This window comes from Piliocolobus tephrosceles, chromosome 10 (genome assembly GCF_002776525.5).
Source record: "Piliocolobus tephrosceles isolate RC106 chromosome 10, ASM277652v3, whole genome shotgun sequence".
Taxonomy (NCBI): Eukaryota; Metazoa; Chordata; class Mammalia; order Primates; family Cercopithecidae; genus Piliocolobus; species Piliocolobus tephrosceles.
In genome coordinates, this window is record NC_045443.1 from 28,008,729 (window position 1) to 28,024,361 (window position 15,633).

A 15,633-nucleotide genomic window follows, 5' to 3' on the forward strand; every position below is an offset into this window, starting at 1 on the left:
GGGCACCCTTATACTAGTTACTTTAATCCTAGGCCTGACTTAGGAATGAACTCAAAAGGGGCTAGACTGAGCCAAATTGGTAAGTAGTGGATGAAAAACAGTATTATAGATAAAACCAATATTTTAGATCATGTTTAGAGCATATTTCAAGAAACATACCAGTACATTTAGAGACTCATATGGAGTTAAGAAAAACTCAGATTCCTAACAGGATTGAAGAAGGAAACATTTTGAAAACAGTAGAAGCTGAGAAGAGATGATCATTTGGGAACAGTGAAGGAGTGGTAGCTTAGGGTGGTTTATCCTGTGTAACAATACAGTGCAGATGAAAGCAGAGAGGTGGATGTGTAATAAGGAATTTGACCTTACCCAGAGGTCTGGCCTTTGCCCTTGGCTTCTGGGAGGTAGTCTATACCGTACGCAATAGGACTGTCTTTGTTTAGCGGGGTAGCTGGCCCCAAAATATCTCAGGATCAGACCAACATGCCAGAAAAATCTACCATGTGATTTAGGGTGGGGACTTTGAGTCACATGGTATTAGTCCACCTGACAGCCGGGATGTCGCACCAGACAGTCAGCTATCATACCTACATAATGGAGTCCAGTAAAATCTTTGGGCTGAGCACGGCGGCTCACGCCTGCTGTAATCCCAGCACTTTGGGAGGCCGAGGCGCCGGATCACGAGGTCAGGAGATCGAGACCATCCTGGCTAACACGGTGAAAACCCATCTCTACTATAAACAAAAAATTAGCTGGGCGTGATGGTGGGCGCCTGTAGTCCCAGCTACTCGGGAGGCTGAGGCAGGACAATGGCATGAACCCAGGAGACGGAGCTTGCAGTGAGCCGAGATCGCGCCACTGCACTCCAGCCTGGGTGACAGAGCAAGACTCCGTATCAAAAAAAAAAGTCTGAACAGGGAGGCTTGAGTAAGCTCGGGTTAGCAATACTCTATGCATATTGTCACACACTGATAACTACGAGAGTAATGTGTCCTGACTCCTAGGGGAGAGCACCAGAAACTAAACATTTGAACCCTTCCTGGACCTCAACTTACGTACTTCTTCCGTTGGGCGACTTTAAGGTATCCTTTCCCTGTAATAAACTGTAAATGTGAGAAGAATAGCTTTCATTCAGTTCTGAGTTCTAGTGAATTATTGAACCTGAGGGTTGTTTAGGGAATCCCCCACAAACTTAACAGTTGGTGTCAGAAGTAGGACGGCATTGTAGAGGACTCTACCCTCTTTTGCAGTTTGGCCAACTCCAAGTAACCTGAAGACTCTTAAACAATTATTGATGCCTAATGGCAAAATCGTAGAGCTGACGGATTAATAGAAAACTGCCTCAAAAATAAAACAGTTGGACCGGGTGCAGTGGCTCATGCCTGTCATCACAGCACCTTGGGAGGCTGAGGTGGGAGGAGGGCTTGAGGCCAGAAGTTTGAGACTACCCTAGGCAACATAGCAAGACCCTGTCTCTACTTTAAAAATGTATATATACATACATATTTGTATGTATATGTAACAGTTGTGGTTATTGTAATTTTAGCAAAATTAAGCAGCACTATTTGTCATTAATCAGATCCTTGTCCTTTAAAATCTGCCAGTTGACCGAATGTGTGCAATTGGAACATATATTCATCTTGATAATGAAAATGCTAGGGGACACTTTGCTATATTAATGCAGTCATTTCTGATTTAAACTTAAATTGTATAGCCCAGAAGTTGCTTAAACACATAGGCAACTAAGATATAGATCAAATCTCTTTTCTTAATTGTGGGATGCTTTAATTCTTTGGCATATTTTTGCAATATTGGTATTTCATAATACTAAACAGTTACAGACTTTTTTTTTTTTTTGAGAAGCTGGACCCAGTGGCTCATGCCTGTAATCCCAGCGCTTTGGGAGGCCAAGGTGGGAGTATTGCTTGAGGCCAGGTGTTGGACACCAGTCTGGGCAACGAAGTGAAACACTGTCTCTACATAAGAAAAAAATTCCCGAGGCATGGTGGCACATGCCTAGCAACTTGGGAGGCTGAAGTGGGAGAATTGCTTGAGACCAGGAGTTCAAGGCTGCAGTGAACTATGATCACATTACTGCACTCGAGCCTGGGTGGCAGAACAAGAACTTGTCTCCAAAAAAGAAAAAGAAAAGGAAAAGGGGAAAAAAAGAAAAAGAAACAAACAAACTGGACCCTGGGGTCCAGTCAATAACTAAGGCTAAGGTTGTGACACCCACCTAGGAAGTAACCATGAAATCTTTCCAACGTTGTCACTTTTTTTTTTTTTTTTTTTTTTTGAGACAGAGTCTGCTCTGTTACAGCCCAGGCTGGAGTCTGGAGTGCAGTGGCACATTCATGGCTCACTGCAGCCTCAACCTCCTGGGGCTCAACCGATCCTCCCACCTCAACCTCCCAAGTAGCTGGGACCTCCAGCTACTCCTAACCTTCCAAGTAGCATGCTACCACGCCTGGTTAATTTTTTGTTTTTGTGGAGATGGGGTCTTGCTATGTTGCCTGGGTTGGTCTGATTGTTTCTTAATAAAATTTAAAATTTTATTCAGAAGTTCTCTTTTGTCTCTGGCTTCCAGTAAGAAAGTAGTTTCTAGTCTCAGTTTTGCTTCTTAAATGATTCTGGTCTTTCCAGTCCAAATTTACTGAATTTATCTAATGGTCAAAAGCGCTGAAGAGGAAAAGGAATTTGTTTCTTTTCTTAGAAGGTAAATATGCTTTTCCCAAATTAAGATCATTTATATGAAATTATCAGCTTTAAGGAATGAGTAAAATTCTGAGAAGCCCCAAGGGGGAAAAAAAACTTTTTAATTCTAGCAGCCCTAGTCTATTGGAAAACCTCTAAGCAATTCACATATACTTAAAAGTAATGATTTTCGGCAGTGGCTTATGCCTGTAATCCCAGCACTTTGGGAGGCCGAGGCAGGTGGATCACCTGAGGTCAGGAGTTCGAGACCAGCCTGGCCAACATGGTGAAACCCTGTCTCTACTAAAAAATACAAAAATTAGCCGGGCGTGATGGCAGGCACCTTAATCCCAGCTACTTGGTAGGCAGAGGCAGGAGAATCGTTTGAACCTGGGAGGTGGAGGTTGCAGTGAGCCAAGATCAAGCCACTGCACTCAAACCTGGGGGAAGAGAGCGAGACTTCTCTCAAAAAAAAAAAGTAATGACTTTCTAAATGTATGTACAAAAATGTATAAAGACAACTTACTAAATTATTTCTGTAAATATAATGTTAGGATAATTTAAATCTTGCCCCCCCCCCCACCACCACCCCCTGCTTCAAATAGCGTGGGTTTGGCCAGGCGCAGTGGCTCACGCCTGTAATCCCAACACTTTGGGAGGCCAAGGTGGGTGGATCATGAGGTCAGGAGTTTGAGGCCAGCCTGGCCAACATGGTGAAAACCCGTCTCTACTAAAAATACAGAAATTAGCTGGGCATGGTGACCGGTGCCTGTAATCCCAGCTACTCGGAAGGATGAGGCAGGATAATCACTTGAACCCGGGAGGCAGAGGTTGCAGTGAGCGGAGATCGCGCCATTGCACTCCAACCTGTGTAACGAGCAAGACTCCATCTCAAAAAAAAAAAAAAAAAAAAATTGCGTTTTTTTTCCCCCTAATGTATTAGGGAAGAAATTAAAGAAACTTATAACAATTTTATGAATTATTACAACTTAAGGTAAATTGATTTTTTTTTTTTTTTTTTTAAGACAGAGTCTTACTGAAGTGCTGAGGCATGATCTTGGCTCACTGCAACCTCTGCCTCCTGGGCAGCCTCAACCTCTCAGGCTCAAGCAATCCTCCCAATGCAGCCCTCCAAGTAGCTGGGACTACAGGTGTGTGCCACAATGCCTGGATAATTTTTTAATTGATTATTTATTTATTTAAGACAAGGCCTCACTGTTGCCCAGGCTAGAGTGAGGTGGCACATTCATGGCTCACTGCAGTCTTGACCTCCAGAGCTCAAGTGATCCTCCCACCACAGCCTCCCAAGTAGCTGAAACTACAGGGACACACCACCACACCCAGCTAATTTTTTTTTCTTTTTCTTTTTTTTTTTTGAGATGGAGTCTCACTCTGTCATCCAGGCTGGAGTGCAGTGGTATGATCTCGGCTCACTGCAACCTCCACCTCCCGGGTTCAAGGGATTCTCCTGCCTCGGCCTCCCGAGTAACTGGGACTACAGGCATGTGCCACCACGCCCGGCTAGTTTTTTGTATTTTTAGTAGAGAGGGGATTTCACTGTGTTGGCCAGGATGGTCTAAATCTCCTGACCTCATGATCCACCCACCTCGGCCTCCCAAAGTGCTGGGATTACAGGCGTGAGCCACTGCACTCAGCCAATTTTTGTATTTTTTGTAGAGATGGGTTCTTGCTATGTTGCTCAGGCTGGTCTCAAGCTCCTAGGTTCAAGCGATCCTCCTGCCTCAGCCTCCCATAGTGCTTGGATTATAGGTATGAGCCATCATGCCTGGCCTTTTGATTAAATTTTAAAATCAGACTTTTAATTGTGGTTAGTATTCAGCTGCAAGAGATTTTATATTTTTCTTTTCTATTAAAAGAAAGAGTCATTCTCTTTTTCTACCCAGTATTAATACCAGGGAAAGAAAAGGAAATACATCATAAGCCACTGGACTTAGAAAAATTTGAGTTTTCTTTTTCTTTTGAAATCAAATGTTTTATTTTTATGGATTTAGGGGCACAAGTGCAGTTGTGTTACATGGATGTATTGTGTAGTGGTAAAATCTGGACATTTAGTGTACCCATGGGCAATTTGTTTTAACATACGAGGGAACAGTACTATTTTATAAGTGTTATAAATAGGATTTCTCCTTATTTATTCTTTTTTTTTTTTTTCAACAGAGTCTCACTGTTGCCTAGGCTGCAGTGCAGTGGCGCAATCTCATCTCATTGCAACCTCTACCTCCCAGGTTCAAGTGATTCTCCTACCTCATCCTCCCAAGTAGCTGGGATTACAGGCACGTGCCACCCATGCCCGGCAAATTTTTGTATTTTTAGTAGAGACAGGTTTTTGCCATGTTGGCCAGGCTGATCTCGAACTTCTGACCTCAGGTGATCCTCCCACCTCAGCCTCCCAAAGTGCTGAGATTACAGGCGTGAGCCACCGTGCCCAGCCCCTCATTTATTATTTATGCTTATTAGCTGTCTTTTAATATCTGTTCTCACATTAAAAACAGGTTTCGGGAATGAGAAGAGGGGCCTAAAAAGCTTAAGTTTATTAGAGACTTGAACTACAGTATTCCACACTTAAAAGTCTTCTAAGATTTAGGGGGTAAATCTGGTGTAAGATTTGGACAGAACTGAAACACCCAGAGCTAATCTTTACACCTAGGAAAACAAATGTATACAAGTGAGGGATGTAACTAAAACTAAAACTCTCAAGCTTTATTCAACAGAAATCAACACAAAAAGCTCAAAGAGCTCCGTAGCACAATTACTGAAAGGAAGGTAAAGATGGGTTGGAATTGAGAAGGATTAATCAATTGAAAGTAGAAAGCTAGATTAAGGTCAGGAAGCATTTGCTTATGCGTTAGTAACTGTTAGTAACTGTGTTATTTTGCTCAAATTACTACATGATTGTATTACTATACGTGACAATAATTTGACCTTGACTGGGAGGCAAATATGATGATACTGTGGTGTTTTCTTCCTGGTATTGTTTTTTTTTTTTTTTGTGCTTTTTGGGAAAACATACACTTTTAATCTAACAGTGATTTTGAACATGGACTTGAACCAGACTGCCTGTGTTTAATTAAGTCCTGACTTCACTACTTAATACTTGTGTGTCTTTAGGGAAGATGCTTAACCTCTCTTCACCTCAGTTGCCTCGTCTGTAAAATGTGATACTAGTATCATGGTTAACAGCAGTATACCCACCTCTCAGGGTTGGAAGGATTCAGTGAGTTCATGCCCCTAAAGCACTCAAACAGTGTGTCTCACTCAGTAACAACTGTAAGGATCAGAATTTTGCAACTCCGGCAGAGGGAACACTACTCAAAAAATAGAAATAACAACAAAAAAAGCAGTTATGTTTATCAAGCATTAGCTTTTTTTCTTTTTCACAGATTGGTAGGAGTGCGCATCCTATTTTTTCTTTTGAGACGGGGTCTGGCTCTGTTGCCCAGGCTGGAGTGCAGTGGTGCAATCACTGCTCACTGCGGCAGCAGTCCTCTCACCTCAGCCTCCTGAGTAGCTGGGACCACAGGTGCATCATGTTGCCCCGTGTGCTATTTTTTTTTATTTTTTATTTTATAGAGACAGGGTCTCACTATGTTGCCCAGGCTGGTCTCCAACTCCTGGGCTCAACAATTCTTCTGCCTTGGACTCCCAAAGTGTTGGGATTACAGGTATGAGCCACCACGCCCAGCCCAATTTTTTTTTTCACTAAACTGCCCTTTCTTACACAAAACTAAAAATTATATCCTCTAAAGCGTATAATCTTGCTATAGCTTTTACTATGAAGAGTTCTCCTTCATATGGTTACGATTTTTAATTTGCTAGGATCCTGATTTTCTCTGTCTCAGTTTATAGTGGCCTTGCTGCTTTCCACAGCATCCAGATGCCAGGATGACTATACAATAGCCAAGAAAGATGACAGAGGTACAAAGGGCCACAGAAACCAGCCAAGTCTTTGAAGTCACAGATACCTCATCTTCATTCGCAGATGTGTGGTTTCTGCTATTGTATCCTTTGGTTTTATTCAGTAATTGTTTGCTACTGTTGAGTAGGGGTGAAATAGGCATATGAGAAAGTTTTGTGTCTATGGGTACAAAGAAAGGAGAAATAGTCTTATTATCTGGATTGCTGATGAAATCAGTATTTGGTGACACCATATTTATCTTTGTGGTAATGGAGTCATTCAGGGAAGTAAATCTTGCCCAAAAATCTGTGGTTAATTCCTTAGAATAACTGGTACTGTTTGTGTTTACAACCAAATCTTGATGCGTGGTTGAGGATGGAGCCTCTGTGGATGGCAGCATACCATTTATCATGGTGATTTGTTTATCTAAATTCATAGCTTTTAGAATCCTTAGTCTGTCCCATCTCTTGGATGAAGAACGAGTATTTAGATATGTGGAAGATTGTTCAAAAACCAGCAAATCTGGATCTCTACCTGAAAAATAAATAAGGCATCATTCATTTTATTTTTACTTTCAAAGCAAAAACCTTAAAGCACAGTTTGGAGAAGGGATTGGCTTTTGCCACTATGAGTTACTGAACAAAGATAAATTTACATTCTACTACCACATTCTTCTCAAAGGTTTCCAAACATACTGGCTACATTTGAATTTATCTTAATTTTCTAAAACACTTTTTTTAAATGAACAAATTTGACTACACCCAAGGAGAAGGCTTTGTGTCTGTCAGGGTTTTTGTACAATAGTGAATGTTACTTTGAGAGCTGTAGAAACAGTAACCATTTGAGATGCAATATAGCGTTTATTATTTATTTATTTATTTATTTTTTGAGACAGGGTCTTGCCCTATCACCCAGGCTGGAGTGCAGTGGTGCAGTCTCGGCTCACTGCAACCTCTGCCTCCTGAGTTCAAGCAATCCTCTCACCTCAGTCTCCTGAGTAACTGGGATTCCAGGCGTGCGCCACCACGCCCAGCTAATTTTTTTTTTTTTTTTTTTTTTGTAGAGATGGAGTTTCGCCATGTTGCCCAGACTGGTCTCGAACTTGTTAGCTAAAGCGATCCGCCTGCCTCGGCCTCCCAAAGTACTGGGATTATAGGCAGGAGCCACCGCACCCAGCAATATAGCATCTTTAAATCAAGTTAAGCAAAATAGGGCCTGAGAAGGGTGATTATAAGCAAAATCATGAGCAAAGCCTTAAGTCTCATCCCTTTTCAACCTCTGACGGTCTTGCTTTGTCTTTGGTATTTTCTCCCTTGTATACTAACTCCTTTCCCTCTAACTTCAGACATGAACAAATACTGCTTTGTCTTTATAGAAGAGAAAAAACTGTCAACAGCTTTCCAATGGTCCCTGCTGGTGACTTCTCTCTGTCTCTCTGTCTCTGTCTCTCTCTCCCTCTCCCCCTCCCTCTCTCCGCGCAAACATGCCAGCATCCGTTGCTTCTGAGGTAGTCAATTGTTTCCTTACTTCCTGATCACTCACGTCACCTTGCTTTGGCTTCTCTCTTGTCCTTGATGCTACCAGCCACCTTCTTGAATTCTTCTCCCATGACTCCCTGGACCTTGGAACCCCTTGGTATTTTCCCCCACTGCCTCTCATTTTTACTTTCTTTTGCTGGTTCTCTTGTACAATCTCACTACTTGTGTGGTTTCCATAATCTTCAGTCCTTGGTTTTCAGATGTATTTTCTCTTCACCGCCTCCTCCCCTCCAACACACACAAAGAGATCATGCTCAATTGGCACCACTACATCAATGGCATTGAAACCCATATCACTATGTTTTCCCCTCTTTCTTGAGTTCTGATCTCATTTATCCACTCTTCTATTGGAGGTTTCCATCTGGACCTCTTACATCATCTCTTAATATGCCCAAAGCCAAAATTATTACCTCTGCCTCCTTGTCTCCTTCACTGGCATCATCATTCTTCCATCACCCACACTGAAATCTGCACTGTAAGGTGATTTTTTTTTTTTAAGAGACAGCTGTCAGTCAGGCTGGAGTGTGATCATGCAGTCATAACTAACTGTAACTTTGAGCTCCTGGGCTCAAGTGATCCTTCCACCTCAGCCTCATGAGTACCTGGGACCAACCACAGGCACACACCACCTTGCCTGGCTAATTTTTTTTTGTAGAGATGGGGGTCTCTCTGTGTTGTTCAGGTTGGTCTCGAATTCCTGGGCTCAAGCAATCCTCCTGCCTCAGCCTCCCAAAGTGCTGGAATTACAGGCATGAGTCACTGCACTTGGGCCTGCAAAGTGATTTTGACTCCACTCACTTCATGTCCTTTCATTAAAAAGGTGACTAAGTCCTTATTCAACCTTCCCAATGCTCTGGTAATTATCCCTCCTCTTCATTTCAATTACAGTCACTTTGTGCAGACTTTAATGCTTCCCTGACTAGATTTTCTAATCTGTATCTGCATATAAGTGTGGACTAGGACAAATAGATATCACTTCACGTTTTTTCATTAAATGCCCTTGTTGTCTGTTTCAGACGAAGTCAAACCAAAACTCTACTCTGTCCATGGCCCTTATGATACCCGTCCCTACCTTATCTTAGCCATATTTTCATTGCAATTATATGTCTCCTTATTGTGTCCAGACCTGTTTGCTTACTCTCCTGTGGCATAATATAGAACTCATTTTCTTCTGCCTGCCTTCTTCCATGAACCTCCTCTGAATACACTGACTTTCACTAGCCTCCCCTTCTTTGAAACTTTGCACTGAGATGGCTTCACACATTTCTGTATTTAGCTGTGTCTTAACACTAATTGTAAGATCTGTCACATCTACTAGATTATAAAGGAGCTTGAGGGCAGAGAGATGGCTGTGATCTTCCACAGTGTTGATTCTAGCCTGGAGCGTCGGGTGTTCAATACATACAAATTGATAAGAAATTTATCTCCTTTGCATTTTGATGGCAAAAATCTCTTATTTTATGGTCACTAATTTACACCCTGAGATTACACTAATGGGCACAAAACACTTACATTTCTAAAATAAAATACACTGGTTATCTTGGGACCAATGATATGCTAATGTTGTTAGCACACGGTGGTAAGTTTCCCTGAACATGACATCCCTCTTTTCAGAATCCTGTATGCAGTGTCCATTGGCCCTCAGAACTGCCATTTAGCATGTTCTTTATCTCCTAGTGGCACCCTCAGCCACTGCAGGAGAAACGCTTCTTTTTTTTTTTTTTTCCCCGAGACGGAGTCTTGCTCTGTTACCGGGCTGGAGTGCAGTGGCGCGATCTCAGCTAACCGAAACCTCCGTCTCCCAGGTTCAAGTGATTCTCCTGCCTCAGTCTCCTGAGTAGCTGGGACTATAGGCACATGCCACCAAGCACAGCTAATTTTTGTATTTTTGGTAGAGACAGGGTTTCGCCATGTTGGCCGGGATGGTCTCGATCTCCTGACCTCGTGATCTGCCCTCCTTGGCCTCCCAAAGTGCTGGGATAACAGGCATGAGCCACTGTGCCTGGCCGAGAAACACTTCCTTTAGCTTTGCTAAGAGTTCTTGAGATTCATGAAATACAGTGGGTAAGCTCTTGTTCAATCATGTATGATTTATAATCTGGAGTGAACTAATTGCTGAACACATTAAACTAAAGAGAATTTCCTTTCAGTTTTCCGTCCTAGATATGCAAAATTTTTCCAAAGTTCACTGGAAAATAATGATTCTAGGGACTCACATATGACTGTTGCCAGCCAGTTTCTCAGCTATATGCCTCTACTAGAGTATTGCCAGCATTCTTTAAAAGTCTTGAAATACGTAATCATTACCATCTGTTATGTTGTACAAAATGGCACTGCTTCTAGGCTCTAATATGCAGCTCTCCAGTGTTGGGCAGTGAACATGGAGGCAGTTGATATTGTCATGAATAGGATCGTGGTAGAAGACAGCCAGGTTACAGGAAACTGAAAGGGAAACAAGCAAAGTACATCTGTGGATGGTCTCAATTTCCACCAGTTTCATGAACTCTGAGTAACTTGTATTTGTTTCAGGAATACTGGATTAACAGTATTTTTCAGGGCAATGTGCAGACATTTTGCAGAACATTTATAAACTATTGTAACTGCTTCTGTGAATATGGAAAATACTTTTCTAAAAAATTTTTTTGAGACAAGATCTCGCTCTGTCACTCAGGCTGGAGTGCCGTGGTGCGATTACAGCTCAGTGCAGTCTAGACCTTCCGGGTCCAAGCAATCCTTCCACATCAGTCTCCCAAACAGCTGGGACTAGAGGCCCACATCACCGTGCTGGGCTAATTTTTGTATTTTTTGTAGAGGCAGGGTTTCACCATGTTGCCCAGACTTGTCTCAAACTCCGGAGCTCAAGCCATCTGCCTCCCGCAAAGCTGGAATTACAGGGAGGAGCCATCCCACCCAGCCAGAAAATGCCTTTTTAAAGGAAATACAGATTTTCTCAAAGTAATCTTTCATACTTTCCATCTCACACAGGATATTTGGAATCATTCATTATTTCCCGGTCCCAGAATTTTGTGTTCATGAAAAGTTAGATTAGCTACAAAAGCCTCTAGGGGCCTGGCGTGGTGGCTCATCCCTGTAACCCCACCACTTTTGGAGGCCTAGTGGGGCAGATCACCTGAGGTCAGGAGTTCGAGACCAGCCTGACCAACATGGAGAAACCCCGTCTCTACTAAAAACACAAAATTAGCCAGGCGTGGTGGTGCATTCCTATAACCCCAGTTACTCGGGAGGCTGAGGCAGGAGAATCGCTTGAACCCGGGAGGTGGAGGTTTCAGTAAGCCAAGATCACGCCATTGCACTCCAGCCTGGGCAACAAGAGTGAAACTCCGTCTCAAAAACAAAACAAAAGAAAAAACCCTGGGGATTTATACATCAGGTTTCTAGGCACAGTGTCCTCTCAGAATACTAAGGGGCTGGGGGTCACCAGAGAAAGAAATAGGAAAATACAAGAACAAATGCTGTAAAGAAGAAGAGGGAGTAGTGGGAAGGGCAAAAGAGTAATACCTGAACGGCCCAGATGGTGGAAAGGCCACAGGCTGTGTGAGCATCACCTTGCCCTGACTGCAGGTGTGCACTCTCCCCAGATGCAAAACCACATCGAAGTCCTTCTGATTAAATGACTAATCAGTGTCATTTAAAGAGGCAGGGACTGGACAGGCAGGGATGCTAGCAGGTAGAATTCTAACAGGTGGGGACACACTACTGGCTCATGCTGTCTTTCCTTCTCTAAGCAAATTTACTTTTTAAAACATGCTCTCTGGCCAGGCGCAGTGGCTCACACGTGTAATCTCAGCGCTTTGGGAGGCCAAGGTGGCGGATCACTTGAGGTCAGAGTTCGAGACCAGCTTGGCCAACATGACAAAACATCGTCTCTACTAAAAAAACAATTACAAATATTGGCAGGGCGTGTTGGCACGCACCTGTAACCCCAGCTACTCAGGAGGCTGAGGCACGAGAATCACTTGAACCCAGGAGGCGGAGATTGCAGTGAGCTGAGATCGCGCCACTGCACTCTGGCCTGGGCAAAAGAATAAGAATATGCCTCCTCATCAAAAAAAAAAAAAAAAAAGAAGAAGAAGAAGAAAAAGAAAATGTTTTCTGACAGAGGAAGAGAAGACTTAAAAAGAAAAAAATTTCCTTACTTCTGGAAAATCTGAAACAGATTTGTGTAATGCAAATCTTCAGTCTACCCTCACAAAAGTGCAACATAGATTTTACTTCTGCTACAGTGCAGTAGAGACCATGTGATATGAAATATCCATTGGACAAAAGGTATCAACCTTTCTTTTTCAGTCACCCAGACTGGAGCGAAGTGGTGCAATCTCGGCTCAATGCAACTTCTGCCTCCTGGGTTCAAGTGATTCTCCTGCCTCAGCCTCCTGAGTAGCTGGGATTATAGGGGTGCACTACCACGCCTACTTAATTTTTGTATTTTTGGTAAAGACGGATTTCACCATGTTGTCCAGGCTGCTCTCAAACTCCTAACCTCAAGTGATCTGCCTGCCTCGGCCTCCCAAAGTGCTGGGATTACAGGCATGAGCTACCTGCCAAGGTATCAACTTCTTTAATAAAATAAGATTACAGAGGGCTAGCGTCTGATCACCAGACCTCAAAGCATGCCTAAAGCTGTGGATCTGCTGCTTGCAGAACCTGTACTGCTTTTGGGTAAGGTGAACTGTGAGGAGTTACATCTCCATCGTTACTTCTAGGACATCCTCATGTTGCTGCACTCTATTTTTCCAGGAGAAAGAATAAGACAAAAATTAGTTAATAATACATTGCTAATACATTACACATTACAAATACATTCCCTGAGAACTGTGCTGTAAAGTTTAAGGGAAAGAAAAACTATTCAAACTTAAGACTTTTAAATTTCTGATGAGAAAGTAGTTGATTCTGTAGAGGACAATTTTGAAACGTGTTTTACATTCCTTGTATACATTTCAGCATCCCAGCTCTGAGCAGGATTGTGGCATTTTAAAGTTATGGCTTCCAGCTAATAACTGGCATGTGCCTTCCTGTTTTTTCTCGTTCTGAAGGAAGAAAGCCACAACTGGGAAGTTATAGGGGCTCTAAAATCATGGGATTGCCATATATGCTTACAGTATCCCCGACAGTCCAAAGGCCAGAGCTTCTCTGCTGTGGAGTCAGGTAAATCCATGCTAAGGGAAAATTCAAAAAAATGTACTGCCTCTCCGCCATCTCCTCTCAGTGAGGACTTATGGGAGTTAGAAGCATCTGGAAGGTGGAAATCTGGATTGGCTATCTTTTCAGAAAGATTTCCTCCTATTAAATTAATTATTGTAGCTCCAATTTTCATCTCAAAAATCTTACATAATAATCTTACATACACAAAAATCTTACATAATTGGGCAAGAGGCATTGGAAGTTAACAAGTTGATACAAAACCATGGAAAGAAGTGTGGAACAACCAAGGAAATTATTTTAAAGTGCTGTGCTGCTTTTGCTGTTTCTTTTCAAGTAGCTTTAAAATCTTGGAAAAATGAAAAAGAAATGAAAGAAGTCTTTTGGCAATTATAACTTGAAATCCTGCAATAATAAAATAAACATTCCTAATTGCAGGTCTTGATCATATTATATGGATGAAGTCTACATGCAGATTCTATATGACAGACAAAACATTTATGAGGAATATTTGGAAATATGATTTTGGGGTGAGTATTTGACATATATCTCCCTATTTCTTTCAAAACATGAATCACACTCTAAATTCTTTTTTAATACATTCCACATTTGGTAAACCCAAGTCAGCACATTTTGTGTGTGTGTGACAGAGTCACACCAGCATAAGGCAGTGCCCTCTGCTTTAACCTTTACAAGGAAAGTAATCTTTTTATTATTTATTTATTTATTTTGAGACAGGAGTCTCGCTCTGTTGCCCAGGCTGGAGTGCACTGGTGCGATCTTGGCTCACTGCAACTTCTGCCTCCCGGGTTCAAGCAATTCTACTGACTCAGTCTCCCGGGTAGCTGGGATTACAGGCACCTGCCACCACCGCTGGCTAATTTTTGTATTTTTAGTAGAGAGGGGGTTTCACCATGTTGGCCAGGTTGGTCTCCAACTCCTGACCTCAGGTGATCCACCCACCTTGGCCTCCCAAAATTCTGAGATTACAGGCATGAGCCACCGCACCTGGCTGAGCACATAAAAAAATTTGATACGATACTAATATCACCAAAATGTACTTTGAAAGGAAAATTATAATAAATATTTGACTGGATGCAGTAGTTCACATCTATAATCCCAGCACTTTGGGGGGCTGAGACAGAAGGACCGCTTAAGTCCAGGAGTTCGAGACCAGCTTAGGCAACATAGAGAGACTCTGCCTCTAAAAATGTAAAATAAAATGAGAAATAAATATTTTAAAAATCATATATATTTTGAGCTGTAAACATATTGTAAATTAACCTCGGGGGAAATATTTTCGTTTAGCATTTTGGTGAAGAAAAGAGGATTCTGTTTCCTGTAGGTTCTGTTGAATTCTGGGTCATTATTAGATATGTAAATAGAGCCTGCTCTGGCCCAGACTGGGAAATCAGTTTCAATGGCTCTCTTTCCTCTCCCTCTCTCTCCCACACCCCAAGGCATCTTCTCTAGTCCTTTACAACTGTTCACTGGCCTCTGCCTAGGACTCCTCACTTAGGGCTTCATCCTTGGAAGTTTCGTCTTATTTTTGCCCAAGCATATCATGAATACTTACCATCCTTCCGAAGACAGCAGCTCCTACTGCACTTCTGGCCAGTGCTTTCAGAATAATACTTCAAGAACTGGGCTCCCAGCTTCTGAGACTCCTCCAGATCGATTAGAAGACCTGGAAAGCGACGGATCCAGCAGTCTCTGTAAAAAACTGTGGGTGAGCAGAGAGAGTCTGATGTCCACCCCATGCTTAGGAGCAATATCACGTTGACTGCTACCACTGCCACATGCATTTTTCCTGTATGAAGGAAGACTCGAAGATAAGTCTGATTTCCAGACAGAAGCTGAATACTGGAATTTAGGACAGTCTCTGGAATGTCAGAGGTGTTAAGGGAGAGCTTCCTTGGAGCTTTTCTGGAGAGTCACTTTCTAGAAAAGTAAGACCACTCTTTGCATATTGATTTTTCTTTTCTTTCTTCCCGGGCCCCAGGTGAACATTTGATTTGCTGGCATTCTTTCTGAACACTTTCCAGGCTATTTCAATCCCCTGTCCCTTAGCATCTTAAGATGTGCATTCTCTTTTCTGCTTTTCTTCTTTCTCTGAAAGTGAATAGTCACAGACACCTTTTGCTAAGTAAATATAAAGACAAGTGGAAACCTTAGTCAAGAGGCTTTCTGAGGGAAACAATAAGTTAGTCACTTGACGTCAGATAAAGGAAGTATCCATTTCATCATAAACAAGACATGATTTTGTGAGGGCACTTCTGTTTGATTTTTAAAGAACTTGTAACTGCAGATTGTTTTTTAAAAAAT

At 42.3% G+C, this 15,633-nt stretch overlaps 1 protein-coding gene across 1 annotated transcript; it reads right to left on the minus strand.

The window, feature by feature from the left end:
* Positions 1-6,485: 6,485 nt before the first annotated feature.
* Positions 6,486-15,363, minus strand: MANSC4 (MANSC domain containing 4). The gene is given in 3 exon segments (XM_023209105.2): positions 6,486-7,144; positions 10,456-10,590; positions 14,885-15,363. Coding segments are annotated over 3 exon segments (1,023 nt in total). The 5' UTR covers positions 15,114-15,363.
* Positions 15,364-15,633: the final 270 nt, after the last annotated feature.